At 35.7% G+C, this 17171-nt stretch overlaps 3 protein-coding genes across 4 annotated transcripts in view; 2 read left to right on the forward strand and 1 right to left on the reverse strand.

Moving 5' to 3' along the window:
• Positions 1-17171, forward strand: part of zgc:113278 — an 852580-nt gene that overhangs the window by 632260 nt on the left and 203149 nt on the right. The gene's annotated exons all lie outside the window — the stretch shown is intronic.
• Positions 1-17171, forward strand: part of vgll4a (vestigial-like family member 4a) — a 74149-nt gene that overhangs the window by 47714 nt on the left and 9264 nt on the right. The window lies entirely within an intron of this gene.
• Positions 8971-17171, reverse strand: part of slc6a1a (solute carrier family 6 member 1a) — a 20790-nt gene continuing 12589 nt past the window's right edge. Inside the window, exons 13-15 of the mRNA NM_001045287.2 lie at positions 17062-17162; positions 12269-12436; positions 8971-9477 (exon numbers count right to left, since the gene is read on the reverse strand). Coding sequence (NP_001038752.2) covers positions 9130-9477; positions 12269-12436; positions 17062-17162 — 617 coding nt within the window. The 3' untranslated portion in view covers positions 8971-9129. The remainder of the gene's footprint in view (positions 9478-12268; positions 12437-17061; positions 17163-17171) is intronic.

A 17171-nucleotide genomic window follows, 5' to 3' on the forward strand; every position in this document is an offset into this window, starting at 1 on the left:
AGCCCTTATAAACAACATGTGAAATATACAGTGAGTTGAATATTTTTCAATGCCATCAAATAAATTATTATAAAAGCCAACAGTTGTATGAGAACATTGCAGATATGAGGAAAGACTGCAACTTTTTGATCTCATAAAAGCAAGCTCACTTTTATTACAGGTGTGATGGCTTGGCTGTGTGTTACTTTTGTACAGCATCTAACAGATAGAAAGTTTTGTCAAAAAAACAGAAGTTGTTTGGTGTCAAGGACTACATTCAATTTGTAAGGGCTCATCTCAATGTTCTAATCCATTCAGAGAGACCCTCCAAAGGGATTAGGGCAGGGATCACCAAACTTATTCCGGTTTGTTGTCTCTTAACCAGTAGCAGCCTCGCAGAGGAGACCAGCAGCCGTGGACTCACAAGGAGCAGGGCTGAACGGGACTAGGGAACAAAGATGAGACACAAGACACACAAAAACAAGGAGAACTTAAAACTAAGACTAAGGGCTCTATTTTGACGGTCCATGCGCAGAGCGCAAAACGCAGGGCGCAAACGCTTTCAGGGCGTGTCAGAACCCATTTTTGCTAATTTACTGACGGGAAAATCCGCTTTGCGCCAAGGCGCATGGTCTAAAAGGGTTGAGTTTATTTTCTTAATGAGTTATAGGTGTGTTTTGACAATAAACAAATTAGAGTCTCATCTCCCATTACCTTTAAAAGCCAGCTGCGTCGTGCCAAGAGTCGCAAAGTAAGTCTAAGTGGAAAAAATGAGCATTTCACTAGCAAACAGTTCACAGTTTTTTAACAGAAAACTGTTAAACAGAGCATCTACTGCGTGACAATGAGAGATAATGGATCACTTTCACATTCGCTCTTGGATAGGGAAACCTTTTCGTACAGACATCAATTAGTCTATAAATAATTAATTTGTTTGTTAAGCGCAAAGATTTGTTTCAAAACTATTTCTAAATTCAGTTCTAATTTCTAGCAAATGAATAAATGAACAATAATGACCAAGAGTGGTCAAAATACTGAGTTATTTCCAAATACACCTGCCATGCCCCATATGGTCTAAAACCTGACAGGTGGGCAAATCTAAGCTTGTTTTTAATAAAACAAATATAACTATGGATATAATAAATAATACTGCTAATAATAAAAATATTATACAAAAGCAAATTGTTATGAATGAACTGAAAAAGCCTCCTGAGATGAAGAAGACATTAAAGCAGTGATTTTTCATATTTATATAGGCTAGAAAATAATATGTTTTGTAATTTTTTAATCCTTTATATTTATATCCTATATCTATTCTTATTATATCCTATATATATCCTTAATATTTACATTTTTTTCATATGTAAAGATATTTGCCTATTGCTCTCTTGTGTGTATTAAGCAGTGTGTAAGCGAGGCGTAACTCTGCGCTGGAGTTTAGACCGGGTTAGTTTTGGCCTAATGAAAAATCTATTGATCTAATGAGAATCTATAGTTTCTCAAAATAGCAACGCGCCAGCAGTGTGCCTCAGAACGCCTTCCTTTTTAGACCAGAACGCTTATGGGCGCACATATGAGCGCTAATGCATTTGCTATTTAAACAGCGTAGCGCAACGCCTCAAAACGACTCTTGCGCCAAGCTGAAACTACCAAAAGACTATTGCGCCGCGCCTTGCGCCACACTGCGCCGGGTGTATGATAGGGCCCTAAGAAACTAAGAAACAACCAAACTAAAAAGTAAATATTCTGGGCATTAATGGGAGCATTAAAATGTTCTTTGGAAAAGTAACTCAAAAACTACTTTTAGCAGTAATGCATTTGCTTTTTGGCGTAAGTATTCGTCAAAGTAATTGAGTTACTGTTTGAACAAAATAACTATTAACTGTAACTAGTTACTATTTTTCAGTAACTAGCACAACACTGGTCACCACTTGATCTTTCTCAAGTTAAGGCGATAAACATTCCAACTGGAAGTGTCAAGTGGTGTGGTGCCGGAGAGTTCAAGATGGCGCAGTCAATGGAGGTTTGTTGTCTCTCAACCAGTAGCAGCCTCGCAAAGGAGACCAGCAGCAGTGGACTCACAAGGAGCAGGGCTGAACAGGACTAGGGAACAAAGATGAGACACAAGACACACAAAAACAAGGAGAAGTAAAAACTAAGACGAAGAAACAACTAAACTAAAAAGTAAATATTCTCAAAAACAGTATATAATAAAAGCAAAGTGAAATAAATTTAAAAAATGTATTTACTGAAATGACTGATAATAGAATAAACAAATTAAAAGAAAGAAACTCTATTTAAACAACACAGTATGAAGGCAGGAAAACACAAAGACCAGGCGAAGTCACTTACACTAATAACAAGGGGGCATGGTAAAGCAAAACAAGGAGGAAGGAACAGAGGAGCACATGTCATACGCAAGCATAGGGTGCTTTTTTAATATCCTTCCTTGTTTCCTCGCTCCTCTGTCCTATGAACAGGAATACGGATTGAGCTCAGCCATCTTGCAGGACATCTCAATCCTCTAACTCAGGGGTGTCAAACTCAATTCCTGGAGGGCCGAAGCCCTGCACAGTTTAGTTCCAACCCTGCTCCAACACACTTACATGTAGGTTTCAAACAAGCCTGAAAGACTCAATTAGTTTGATCAGGTGTGTTTAATTAGGGTTGGAACTAAACTGTGCAGAGCTGCGGCCCTTTTGGAACTGAGTTTGACACCTGTGCTCCAACTGCACTGCGAGGAGGTGAGGATCGAGGAGATAGGCGGTTTCCTGAGGAAATTGTCTGTAGAATTGTCCGTAGTGTATGATTGTGTGTGTGTGTGTGTATGTGTGTGTGAATGTTTCCCAGAGATGGGTTGCGGCTGGAAGGGCATCCGCTGCGTAAAAACTTGCTGGATAAGTTGGCGGTTCATTCCGCTGTGGCGACCCTGGGTTAATAAAGGGACTAAGCCGACAAGAAAATGAATGAATGTATAAGGAAAATAAAAAACAAAAACCTGTTTTGTGGAGGTTGAAACTTTTACTATGTAAATAAGCAAAATCAGTGATGTACAGTATTAAATAAATGGCTACACTTTGAAATGATATATCAAATGATATATTGAAAAGGATATATCATTTCACTTAATTCAATTCTTCTGTCCTTGCATCTTTTCCTTGCATCCCTCAAATCTTAAAGTACATGGGAATGGAAGCAAGGGAAGGGATTGAATTTTTACATGATTTATGCTACCGCTAGGCAATATCATTAAAAAAAAAAACGTGCTTAGTTTCCAATGTCATGCTGTTGGTCTCCTCTGAACCTGATCAATTGTAGAAATTCACAAAATTAACAGATTATTTAACCGATATTAAAAAATTGGATTTTACGTCCCGGGATGTATTTCGTGGCCTCCAGAAATGTTTTCAGAATGAGCCTGGGTTGGGTTTTTCTCCATTTTTTCCCTTTACTTTTATCGATTGGTGAAGTTTGTTCTTCGCCACTGTCGTCAGTGGGTTGCTTGCTTTGAGATTTGTGGAGCTGGGCATTGTTAGAGTTGTTCTTCAGTGTTTTGGCTTTTAGCCGTGACATTTCTAGATTCAATCTACTAGAACTTCTATGTTAAGCTGATCTGACACAATCTACATTGTAAAAGCCCTATAGAAGTAAATACTGAATATTGATTTACTGTATATTCTAAAGAGTGCAGATTATTTTAAGGGAATTTACAACTAGATTAAATCAAGGCAGGTCTCTACCACATTACAGTTAACCTCAAATATATATATTTTTATTTAAAATTACTGTACGCTACGCGGCAGCTAATCAAAAATAAGGGCACACAGGATTGTTTGAAATGTTTAAAAAGCCTAACAACAGCTTTAGGTGTCAGAAGTATAAGGCAGAATAATTTACTACACTGACTTATTAGAAAACAATGTACGCACAAGGTGTAACACCACCTCAAGTGTGCATTATTTTCTAATTATTTATTAGCCCATTGTCAGTTATTCCTTATATATTCTGATATGTGTTTTAAACACCACAATTGATCATTTTATCTACAGTAAATTATAATTTGAAGTATGAACAGATTACCAATAAATGCCTTTGACAAGCACACAAATTACATAATCATGCAAGGTTCATTTGAACTTTTATTTCATTCATGTACTATCTTCTTTTCAACCATCTTCAAGTATCTAACAAGTCTAAAAACATAACTACCAAAATCTTTTTCAGCAGATCTATTAAATAGATATGTTCAAAATAAGTATTCTTCACAGATTAGACAACATTGCACAGTACAGCTAGTTTAGCAAACGACACAAACTTTCGAAAACGAGATCTGACTTTTTAAACGAGTTTTCCCCTTTTTTGTGTTTAGATGCGCTGTGTAACAACACAATTACAAGTGCATATATAATTAACTAATTTCTCTCTCTCTTTCTCACACACACAAATGTTGGTATTGGTGATTTACATTGGTAATGTGTTTTGTAGAGTAAAAAAATGCTTATTTTATGGCCCCATACCACCACTACCCCTAAACCCAATCCTAAGAGGAAACCGATGGTGATATTAAATGTGAAAAAAACAGCCTGATCTCACAAGGAAACCTAAGTATTTTACATTTGTCAGTTTAGTGGTTAATTCGTACGAGTTCAGTCATACGAAAATGTACGATTTTAAAAAGTAGGCGTGGCATCCCCACCCCTAACCCCAACCGTCATTGGGTAATGAGCAAATCGAATTAAATTGTTCGAATTAGATTGTACGAATTCATACGAATGAGCCACTAAATCAAAAAGTTACGAATTGGCGTGAGATTGCGTTGGAAAAAAAACCAATAAGTATGATTTTAAGTGTTTGTAATTACAAGGACACAAGGCATAACCTTGTAAACCACACTGAAAAAAAGAGTTGCACTCAGAATTGTTGCAAACAGTTTATTTGTGTTGAATTTAAACAAACAAACTAAGTTTAACAATGTTCAACTTAATTTGTTTGCTTAAATTCAACACAAATTAATTCTTTACAACTTAACGTAAAAAAAAAAAAATTGAGTAAATCCAAGGAATCATCTCTGAATATTTTTTTTTCAGTGCATCTTAATAGAGCACAACTTGTCATACCTATGTTGTTATACAATTGTATGTCCCTGTAAACCACCCAAACCAGTGCACACACACAGGCACACTTTATACATTTTTGGTAACAAAACGACAGTTTTAAGATATCCAATTCCAAGAAATCAAAGATCCTGTCTTTTATAAAGCTTGCTAACTGTTCATCTGGCATAAACAATGCATTTACTGAAATGTAAACACTCTGTATTCTCACTGTTCTTTTTTTTGACAATTGCTTGCAGAACTATGGGAACCTACAAAACAAGACAATACCACAGAAAGAGCTGGTGTCTATGGCTTGTTTCATTGCTATACCATCCCATTCATTAAGAACTCTGTATTTTGAATGCCCATTATTTCTGCCCAGTTAATTACTGCTCATTAGTTATTTGTTGTGTATTCTTTGCCCTACCATTTTAAAGAGATATCGTTAGAAGCAATTAGGTTGTCATTGAAAAATACAGGCTCTTAATAAATGGCTTCTTGTGGAGACTCAAAATCAACGCATAGATTATAGACTACGAATATTTTCTGTTTATTCATACATTTTACTTAACAATCGTGCTTTTACATATGACACCATTTAAATACATTTTCTATGTTATCGTTTTCGGCAGTATAACAGTTAAAAATATACAAAACAATATTATTTCTTACCAGACAGAAACTCTATTTGTTTTATAATCCTTTTTGTAATCATCACTCATAATTTCCATACGATATGTGCTTCAGAGATCAAAATATTATTGCAGAAAACAGCAATTGTTTTTTCAAATATTTCAACACTTAGACAAAAGAATGGAGTACAGACATTCACGGTTTTACACAATACAATTTTACAATAAACTTCTAGATAAAACGGCAGTAAAGTAACTTTGTACAAAATTCACAGGACACAGCCATTTCACATTTTTTTTGTAGGTACGCATCTCCTCTTAGTAAACATGATTAACGTGACCAAATGCTTTTCATGTGTAGCTGCCTTTGATGCAAACTGTCACCACATCGTTGCCCTATCATTGGAGAAGTTTTGTACTTTCATTCTTTTTTGGGAAAACAAGGGCAGATAAGCCAGCCTGATCTCACGAAAAAACGTAAGTATTTTACGTTTTGCCAGTTTAGTGGCTAATTCGTATGAATTCTGTCGAACGAAATTGTACGATATTAAAAAGGAGGGGTGGCACCTAACCCCACCCATAAACCCAACCGTCATTGGGGATGAGCGAATAGTAATAAATTGTACAAATTAGATTGTACGAATTCATACGAATTAGCCACTAAATTAAAAAGTTACAAATTGCCGTGAGATTGCGTTGGATAATACCTTTTTAAATAAACTGTATATGAAGAGTTTGGTTGTAAAACGCGATAAACGCCATTTATTGACATTTGAATTTTATTATAGGAAATCACTGTTCAGATGTACCTTAATCTATGTGTGAATTGCCATTAATAACATTTAAGAATGTACATTTTAGGCCTACTACAAAGTGTATTTTTTCACAAAACGCGATATCTGCCAGACCAGTTTCTTTACAAAGCGCGATATAACAGTTATAAAACGTTCAGGATGTGGCGCGAGCTCAGCATCCCCTGGGAAGAGAGTCACCGCCGGTGAAGTGCTCCGAGTTTGCTCATTGATTTAGCGATAAAAGATGAAGCCTTCAACTTCACAAAAATGTATAAAAACGCTACAAAAGTGGACCAGAATAAAACACTTCTGCGTCTGTCAACAATACGCAAATGCAGCAGGGAACGAGTCTCCGCTGATGTCAATTAAGAGGAAGGCCAGAGAGCGCCTTTTTTCCTGCACTCTTCCCCATCACAAGATACCTGTCTGCAATGCGACATTTCTAAGTGTCCTTTGTAATATTATTTTTTAAATAATTTCTTACATGTAGCTGAGTAGCATATCTGAAGATTATATTTATTGCCTCAAACCTCACGTTAATTCTTGTTGTTGTTGTTGATTTATTATAAGGGAACCTATAGGGCACAGGTTGTTTTGAAGAAAAATAAACGGTTTTGCTTTTTCACAACAACCAATAAATAAGCTATTATTATTATTATTATTTCAGTGAAATAATTCATTAAATATGACAGGGCGAGGCTAGCTTGTGTCGCGGACTCTGTGACATTGCAGCTCCGCCCATTCTGATCATACAGGTTTGGTTTTCAGCAGCGGTGTAAAGGAGCCGCCCTTCACTATTTCTGTAACAAGCTACAAGTCGTTCAACTAACTAACTTAATCTTGCTCATCAAACAAAACATTGATTCACTAGCTTTTCTTAATGGTATTACTGTAGTAGAATATAGCCTAAGGTGGATATAGCGTTTTGCAAAAAAAAAAAAAATAATAATAATAATAAAAAAAGTTATGTTATGTTGTGAACATTCTGGCCAAATATAACTCAGAATCTTATTATTTTTTAATCAATCTTTGTATATATTATTCCATAAATTTATGATGTATATTTTTTTTTACCCAATTTAAGATGTTTGACAATTTTACGATAAATCTGTAGCATTTTGGCTTGGTTTTTGACTTATTTATGAACTATTTATGGACATAAAGTTAAATAAAAAATATCCTGGATTTAAAAATATGGTGTTCCTGCCTTCACTGAGCTCAACTAATAGTTTAATGTACAAAATTGTGAATGAACTTTGACTTTTGATGTCTTTAATGATAATGTCAAATAACCAACATTTTTCAAAATGGATAGATCTCGTTTAGCAACAAAACTCTTCATTCATATTTACACTTCATATATATGCTACTTAAAATGTTCTCCAGTATTAAGAAATCTTCTTTTATCTAAAAAAAAAAAAAAACATGGAACAATCTAGTAGTGTAAACCATTGTTACTGGGTGGCCAGTTTGTGTGTGGTCATCGGTTTTGTTTTTAGCACATTTTGGCACATGAAGTGTAACGGTCATGCAAATTGCGAATGCATTAATCACAGGCTTAAAGAGCTGATATGCACTCAGAGTGAGAGACATATCAGAGTTTTTGTTTCCCTTCTTTTTTTTTGGATATTCCTGAGGGGACATGTAAACAAGACACTGAATTGACAGTACTCATAAGTAATCTGTAGAATAATCAGCAAAAATATTCACCCTGTGTTTTGTGGTGTTCTCATTGTCTGTTTTTTTTTTGTACCCTGTGCTATACAAACTACACACTGCCAGGCATAGATTCGTTTTTGCTTTAGTTTAAGATTTTGGTCCTTGGTCTCAACATTAAAGTACAAAGCATTCTAAAAATAACTCTAAAAATGTTTTAATCACATACAAGTACTTTTTTTTTTTCTTTTTTATCTCGGAAAAAATAAAATTGTAACAGTCTCTCTCAACAAAAATAGTCAACAAAATATATAATGGGTCATCCAAGGTGATTAAAAATCATTTGTGCTTCAGACACAGGGCTTGTTTGATAAACAAACAACTGGTTTCTCCCTTTTTTATGTCAGAAAAAAACAGTTACAGTCTCTCGACGAAAATGTTCAACAACATATAATGGTTCATCCAAGGGCTACAGATTAAACATCAGTTGTGCTTCAGACACAGGGCTTTGCTTGACACACCTTGGTATTTCCAAATGACCCAGGATGTAACATAATCTCACCCAGTTTCTCTTTGATACTCGCGGATTCCCACTTGGTCCCCAGTGCATAACATAAAAAACAGTACATACCTTACATAAATAGCTTATGCATTGCAAAACAATGCACTGTCCTTAAATCTAACTCACAGTATAACCTTAGTAGAGACAAATTCACATAATACATAGTCATTTTTTTTAACACGGACACTCTTTGCTTCGCATTTGGAAAGCTTACAGGATTGGTGTGTGCATGTAAGATTTTCAAATGCAAATGTTTTGCGTGAATATGTTTTTTTTTCTTTTCTTTTTTTTCACATTTTATATTTATGTATGACCCCTGGAGGTAGATGATTCTATTACTGTATAGAGATGGAAGTCTTCTGTGTTGGTAATCTTTGATTGCTCTCTGCTGGGGTACACCTTTACTGGTTTTAAACATTGGCATCGTTGCCAGGATTAGTTGGAGAGGAGCTATCAGCCTGTACCTGCGGCTGCAGTGGTTGTGGTGGTGATTGTGGTTGCTGAGGTGCTTGATCCGGTGGCTGCGGTTGTTGCGGTGATTGTGGCTGTTGCGGTGATTGTGGCTGTTGTGGTGATTGCGGTTGTTCTGGCGATTGTGGTTGTTGTGGTGATTGTGGTTGTAGTGGTGATTGCGGTTGCTGCGGTGATTGCGGCTGCTGTGGTGACTGCTCTTGTATCGGTGGCTGTGACTGCTGTTGCTCTGGCCCGTTCTCCTGGGCACGCTTCACAGCTGGAGGCTGCAGCATGATCCTGATTCGCTAAAACGAGGTCCCGGAACCAGTGAGCACAGATAAAGTAGCTAACAAGTTTGTTAGCATTGGTAATTACTAGGAGTGGCTGATAAAACTTGAATAAACTGAAAAGTAATAAGGCGCTGACACGTGAATGCTGTCGAATTTGCTTCATTTGGTCAAAGATGAGCAAACTTAAGAATTTTAAAGATGTAGCATGGTGCTTTGCTTTTCATCTGGTGTCTATTGTTCAAATACTTTCCAAGCCACAAAGCAAAACCTTGAGTTGTCATATGGACACTGACTATGGGATTACAGCAGAACTGTATGTGATTTGCCTCTTGTGTTGTGTATACACGGATTGAGAATGAAAACTGCTGTTTTAAACCTAGCTCACTGCGGCTCTGAACTAAAAGCTATTATAATATAATTTCAAAATATTTTGGCTTTAAAGACATTCAACAGAAAAATAATTTTTAAATATATTATATATTTTATATATTATAAAAAATATAATGAACTTTATAATGGCCCGTTTACACTGAGTGGTATGATACTGTATGGTTCGGTACGATCTTATGGCTTTCCACTATCAAAAGGTACCTAAAAGGGAACCAGACCGTACCACTTTTTGGTAACCTTTTGCAAAGGGTACCAAACAGGCCTAAAGAGTACCATAAGGCGGAGCTAGACGCGCAGCTGAAGGCCATTGGTTTACAGCAGGGGTCACCAACCCTGTTCAATGAGAGCTGCCTTCCTGCAGAATTCAGTCCCAACCCTGATCAAACACACCTGAACCAATTAATAGTACCTAAAGCAGCACTTGATAATTACAAACAGGTGTGTTTGGTCAGGGTTGCAACTAAAATCTGCAGGAAGGTAGCTCTCCAGGAACAGGGTTGGTGACCCCTGGTTTACAGAGATATGTCACTCGCAGAAGCAGGAAAATGAAAACAAAGGAACCACCATGCTTACTGCCATACCACCCTGGCAATGCCCGATCTCATCTGAACTTGGAAGTAAAGAAAAAAAACAACAACAACAAAACAAAGGAACCACCATGTTTTAAATACACAGCCGAGACATTACACCGTAATACTATATGCATATAATAACGAGTCATAGTAAACCCGAGCTCAAACAAACCTTCTTGTTGTCTTGATGTACAGCCACAAAGCCAAGAAGAACAATGAACAAAGTCCTGTTTTTATTTTACGAGGCCGTCTAAAAATGCGAGCGATTTCACCTTCTCAAGGAAGCTTGTGATCGCGTCTATATTTGAAATTCAGAAAAGAAAAGGACAAATGTGAGAGTGAAGCTTAAAAAAATAAAGGAAAAGCCCGACAAAAAACAGGAGCAAATTGTTTCAGCAACCTGATTTATGAACAAACTGGCATGTTTCTCATCGCCTTTTGAACTATTATGAACTCTTAATGACAGAATTACTCTCTAATGCTGCGTTCCCACCAGACATCTAACGCGCATCTAGCATGAGTGATTTACATGTTAAGTCAATGTATACGCATAAATAGACATCCTGCGGCGCGATACGTGCGAATGGCGCAGCGCGAATGACGCGAAATGCGCGATACGTGTGAATTGAGCGTTTTGCGCGAATCGCTCGAGTTCAAAAATCTGAACTTCAGCGGACATTTCGCGGACATTCAGCTTGCTCTTGTGGGGGCGTGATTATGACATATCGCCTGTTGTTGGTGTCCAGGGGGAAATCCTCCAACCGACACCAGTTCATCAAACTGGGCTTGGCTCAGTCAGAAGCACCGATGAAAGCCTCTGTCATCCAGGTTCAGTTTCTGGAGGAGTTTATAAGCTCACAGAGCTGGATGCACCTCTGTAAAAATCTAGTGGACTCAGACACGGCCCTTAACGTATCGACGCTGTTTTTCAGCCTTCATAAAGCACATAAACACAGATATTTTCTAAATAAAATCCAAGTTAGCCATTTAGCAACGAAGCTAGAGTCACCGGGCAGACAAAAGCCCTGCCCATCACGCGAGTCTGTGCCTGTTCTGAAGTAAATTTGACACGCAAATGAAGCGAATAAACTCAAATGTTCACACCGCTATTTACGTGCGAATATCGCGATTTATCTGCGCGTTTCGCGTCTGGTGTGAACACAGCAACATATGAGAGGTTTCTCTGACTGTGGGCTATATTTTGTGTTGTTTTTGAACCCAAATAAGGCCTAATGTCTGCTGTGTGTAGTTATTCTGTAATTGGTAACATATCGGAGACTGCAAGTGGGTCTGTATGTGTTCATTTATTTTATGTTATCACAGACGTTACAGCAGGCTATTTCGCACCGTCATTAATCTACAGTTATTATCAAATCATGTTCATAGAAAGGTTAGTAATGAACATTTAAACACAAGTATTTATGTGTATAAAGCATGTTTTGTGAGAAGTGCTTCTCATATGATATGTGAATGACCCTTAGTACCCGCAAACCTAATAAAGGTGACCTGTACGGTAGTGTACCAGTCAGTGGAAACAGGCCATAATTGCTTTGTAATCAGGCATTTCAATATTACATTCAGAGCTTGCTTACCCTGAATATGACTTTGTTAATAAAATAAATATATATTTTTTGGGGATGACAGTGTTATCATACATAGGTTTTAATCATAAACAAAACACACTCTAATTCTGATTAAAATGGAAAGATGTATTTGCAGAGCCAAAGAAATATACAATAGGAATTATCTGGACTCGAATCATGACATGAAGTACATAAAGATTCCAACCCCTAGTAATTACCATATGCAATTTAAGATCTACTGATGTAAAAGCAAACAGTTACCTCCTTATATGTCCCCTTCAGGTTGAGAAACATGTAGCCCATATATCCAGGTATAAGAACCATAGAGGACAGAGCCATAAGCCAGCCCACTCCTTGCCCCCATTTAGGGAACACATAGTTGTTCATTGTAAGAGGAACCATTTGCACCGCGCTGAAGAGGAACACACCCTGTAGGAAAGATCACTTTAAGGATAGTGTTGCTTTCATCTTAATTTCACAATAATATATCACTATTAGAGTACAAACTGCTAGACTTGATATATATCTATGGGCCAGATTTACTAACAGGAGTTACTAATCATGCACAGAGAAGAATTAGCACCGAAAGCTCTTGTATTTTTGCGCCTGGTGTCTGTTAATGAATGTGCATTTGTAGAAGTCTCCCTGATGCTAATTTTATAGGGAGGGTAATTAATCTTGTAATGCATGCCTGCCAACATTTGTCTCTGAAAATCCGGGAGACCAGGGGGTGGTTTGGGGGTTCGGTGTCCGAATAGCACTGTTGAGTTTGTAAATGTACTGATCGGATTCTAAACCAAAATTGGCGACTCGGGGGTGTTATAGACTGTAGGGGTGGGAGGCGGGAAGGGGGTTAAATTACGGGAGTTTTTTGAGAGAAATAACAAAATGGGAGGGTGGTGGGGCATGGGTTTGAAATGCTGGAGACTCCCAGGAAAAACGGGAGTGTTGGCAGGTATGATGTAATGTGATTCACTGACCTTTAGCTCTACCAATCACATGTAATTTCACTATTATTAATATTATTATTATTTTAAGCACATCTTATGTTACACATATCATTTTGTACTTGAAACAGCTGCAATTGTTGCTGGCAGGGAGAGGGCTTTCCTATTTGTTTATTTGGAATGCAGGAGGACCATATCATCTGAACATATTAATATCAGCCATTTTATTTTCTATTTGTTTTATGAATTAAAATATGTCTTGGAACCTACAACTAAAAAGTCACACGACTGAGGTGACCAGATGTCCAAATTTTCCTGGGACAGTACTGTAAGTCTTTAGTGTCCCTTGAGAATAATCTAATCAAAGGTAACCACACTTGTGGTAGAACCAAATTACCACTCTTTCACAATTGATTTTGCTGGGATTGCAACGTGTCTGCTGAGGGTTTGTATAAAAATAATAAACTGTTGTAAAAACTGTTGTATAAACACAGCCCCTCCCCCAGATAATCACCAGTTTGTATAGATCAACGATTAGATCCTTTACCAGAAGGCGGGGCTTCATTCGCTAAAGCTAAAACTATACGACTGACTCATCTTGTGTATTCTATAGTCTTTGTTCTAAACATGAGATAACTGAAAATATTTTACTAGATGAGTTGTAAATACTGCTACATACTTTAAATGCAAGTTGTCACCTCACATTGAGGTTCTTCTGGAGAAAGTCTTATTTGTTTTATTTTGGCTCGAATAAAAGCAGTTTTTATTTTTTTAAAAACCATTTTAAGGACACAATTATTAGCCCCTTTAAGCTATTTTTTTTTCGATAGTCTACAGAACAAACCATCGTTATACAATAACTTGCCCAATTACCCTAACCTGCCTAGTTCACCTTATTAACCTAGTTAAGCCTTCAAATGTCACTTTAAGCTGTATAGAAGTGTCTTGAAAAATATCTAGTCTAATATTATTTACAGTCATCATGGCAAAGATAAAATAAATGAGTTGTTAGAAATGAGTTATTAAAACTATTATGCTTAGAAATGTGTTGAACAAAATCTCTCCATTAAACAGAAATTTTGGAAAAAATAAACAGGGGGGCTAATAATTCTGACTTCAACTGTATATGCATTTGGACTGTATATGCATTTGACACAGAGAGAGAGATTCAGTCCTCCAATATAATTACCACAGAAGTAGTAGTCACAGAAGTATGAAAGCAACGTGACGCTTTTTATGGATGTTGTAGCAGTTACAATTTTCCGCCAATGTTCAACGGTGACAAGCTAATACCAAAAATGTATTTGTCATTGACAAATTCTAAAAAAATAGATACACAAGTCTTTATGAGTGAGTAATTGAATTAGCAATTTAAAATGAGGTTAAAATAAAGTTAAAGGATGTAATAATTGTATCTATATACTGTTTATTTAAAATATAAATATATTAAACACGTTTTTTTATGTTTTTTTATGTTGGCTTGGGCTATATGCTGGTGTATTTTTGATACACTTCAATTGGTGACTACTGTATATTAAACAGTAATATATTAAAAAATAATAATAATTGGTTGCAGCAAATTAAATTTTTGTCAGGTCCACTATTAAATGACTTGTTTTTTAACATTACTTTTGTTGCTAAGTTATTTATATTTATAATCTTGCAAAAATCATGATCTCAAACAAATAAATCTTGATTTTCAGCTTTAATTTATCTTCCACAATCTCTCCAAAAAATTTGCCATCTCAAATTAACTATCAACACTATCTACAAACAAACGAATAACCTGGTCATCTAACATGTTAACTACTTTGTTTTTTTCACTGGGGCTTAAAATGTCACATTTATTTCATTTGTATCAGATAGACCATACAAATTCACAATCTCATAAAACCTGAACCACACTGTTCCAGTTACTATGACCATTTATGTGAAGCTGCTTTGACACAATCTACATTGTAAAAGCGCTATACAAATAAAGCTGAATTGAAAAAATTGAATTGAATTACATAATAAAAGTCTTCATTAATGATTTCAACATGTCTTAAAGGTCTGTGTAGCAATTGCAATATGGCTTAAAGTGAGAAACATCAAAAGTTTCATACTGAACAAAAATTACATTGAACTGCATTAAATGACATTCATTTTGGAAAATGTAAATTGGTATTAAATCGAATTAAATCCATTTTCAGTAGAACTGTTACAGGTAAACTAAGTTTCATAACTGATGAGCTTAGCAACACTGATCATTGATCTAAATACAAATTTAATATTGCTGCATCCAACTTAATAATGTAGTATAATGTAGTATATTTTAATATTCACAGGTATTTTCCTGATAGTTTATTCAAAGAACACTGTATAAAGGGCTTTGTTAATACATATGCCATAACAGACTTACTTTGTGGTTATTACAGCTTTTCTCAGTGGCTTTGGTACATTTCTCATAACACTATTTACATGCATTTCTCAAAACAATTAGTACAAACTGCGAAACCTAGCTGGAATGACTATTCAGCATTCACAAGCTTAGTTACAGTTTTTCTCAGTCGCCTTGATAGTCATTTGTGCACATCCTAGTAGCAGTTTCTCATTCTTTTCAACAAATTGCGAATGCTTTTGGACAAGCATCAATTGCTTTCCTACAACTCTCTGCTGTTTATAACATTATTATCTGCTCATGTCAGTCAAAATGAACTAAACTTGTAAATGCTGAATAGTCATTCTATATAAAACTAATAGTCCTCATTTCATTACTTGAGTCTTTACATACAAAAATGTTGAACTAGTTGTCAAAATCTGTCAAGCAAATTTTATAAAACAAATTTAAATCTTTATTTTCCTGAAAATGTCTTTAAAATTGAACAATTTGATGAATGATTTACAGAACCTGTGTATGTTGTAGGCTCAGTTCCAATATGTACTGCAATATTGTGTACAGTTGTGCACAGCTCTTCCTAAAGAGAGTTTATGTTTGTTGTAAATAAGGATGTGTTTATTATTTTGCACAATGCTGGGAATAAATTAGGATTGCAAAGAGCAAATGCAGTAAAAATGTGAAACGTACATATTCAGTGTCTTGTACTTAGATAACTCACTCAATGCAGTGATGTCTAACTTTGTTGTAGTGTTCAAATGGCTGTGCGAATAGTATACAGTGCTGTCTTGAGCATTTTCAGGAAGTGTCACCAAAATCAGACTTTTTTTTGCATTGAAAAAATGTAGAGAGTAAACGTCATAGTGAAAACATGACTAAGCCATTTGACTATCTTGTTCATAAAAAATGTTGTCTGGACTTTTCATTTTGATGGCACTAACACTTTGACATCAATACTTGCTTTTGAGGAATGAACTATCCATTTTGAGCATGTGACGCGCTTTTGCAGGTTATCAGCTAGGTTTTGCAGTTTGTACTAATTGTTTTGAGAAATGCATTAACTGTTGTGCAAAAATGGACGGGTGTTGTGAGAAACGCACTAAAGCGACTGAGAAAAACTGTAATATTGACTGACATGACATAAGCAACTGATAATGTTATAAACAGCAAAGAGTTGTATAATAAGCAAATGACAAATTTTTTGTAGAAATGCATTAACTGTTGTGCAAATGTAAATAGTGTTATGAGAAATGCACCAAAGCCACTGAGAAAAACTGTAATATTGTATACTATTTTGATATTAACAGGTATTTTCCTTCTAATGTATTCAAAGAACGCCATATAAATGGCTTTGTTAATACACATGACATAACAGACCTTTACTTTGGTTAATAATATATAAAACAACATGAACATTATTTTATTTACCAATTGTCAGGCCTATGTTTCCAGCAAGTTCACTTGTTTTCACATTTTAGATTAGAAATATTATTTCAATAATATTTCATATTATTTATTTAAATGAATTTTAGCAACATTTCAGGGAAAACGTTCATATAATGTCTTCTACAAGAACAAGCACTTCACAGACTTTACATTCCAGTAAAGTTTTTCATTCGATGGTTTTCAATGTTTTTAAGAAAATAGCATAATATGACTGTATTATGTTCTTCATATTATGATAAATAACATAAAAGAAAAAAAAAACAGAAAGAAAGTAGGCTACTTACAGCAACAACGAGAGGGGTGAAGAAAACCCAGCACAGTTTCCACCATATACAAGGCTTGTATCCAATCATTTCCTGGATGTTATCATAAAACTTGTTCACACCTGAAACAA

Source organism: Danio rerio, chromosome 23 (genome assembly GCF_049306965.1).
Source record: "Danio rerio strain Tuebingen ecotype United States chromosome 23, GRCz12tu, whole genome shotgun sequence".
NCBI lineage: Eukaryota > Metazoa > Chordata > Actinopteri > Cypriniformes > Danionidae > Danio > Danio rerio.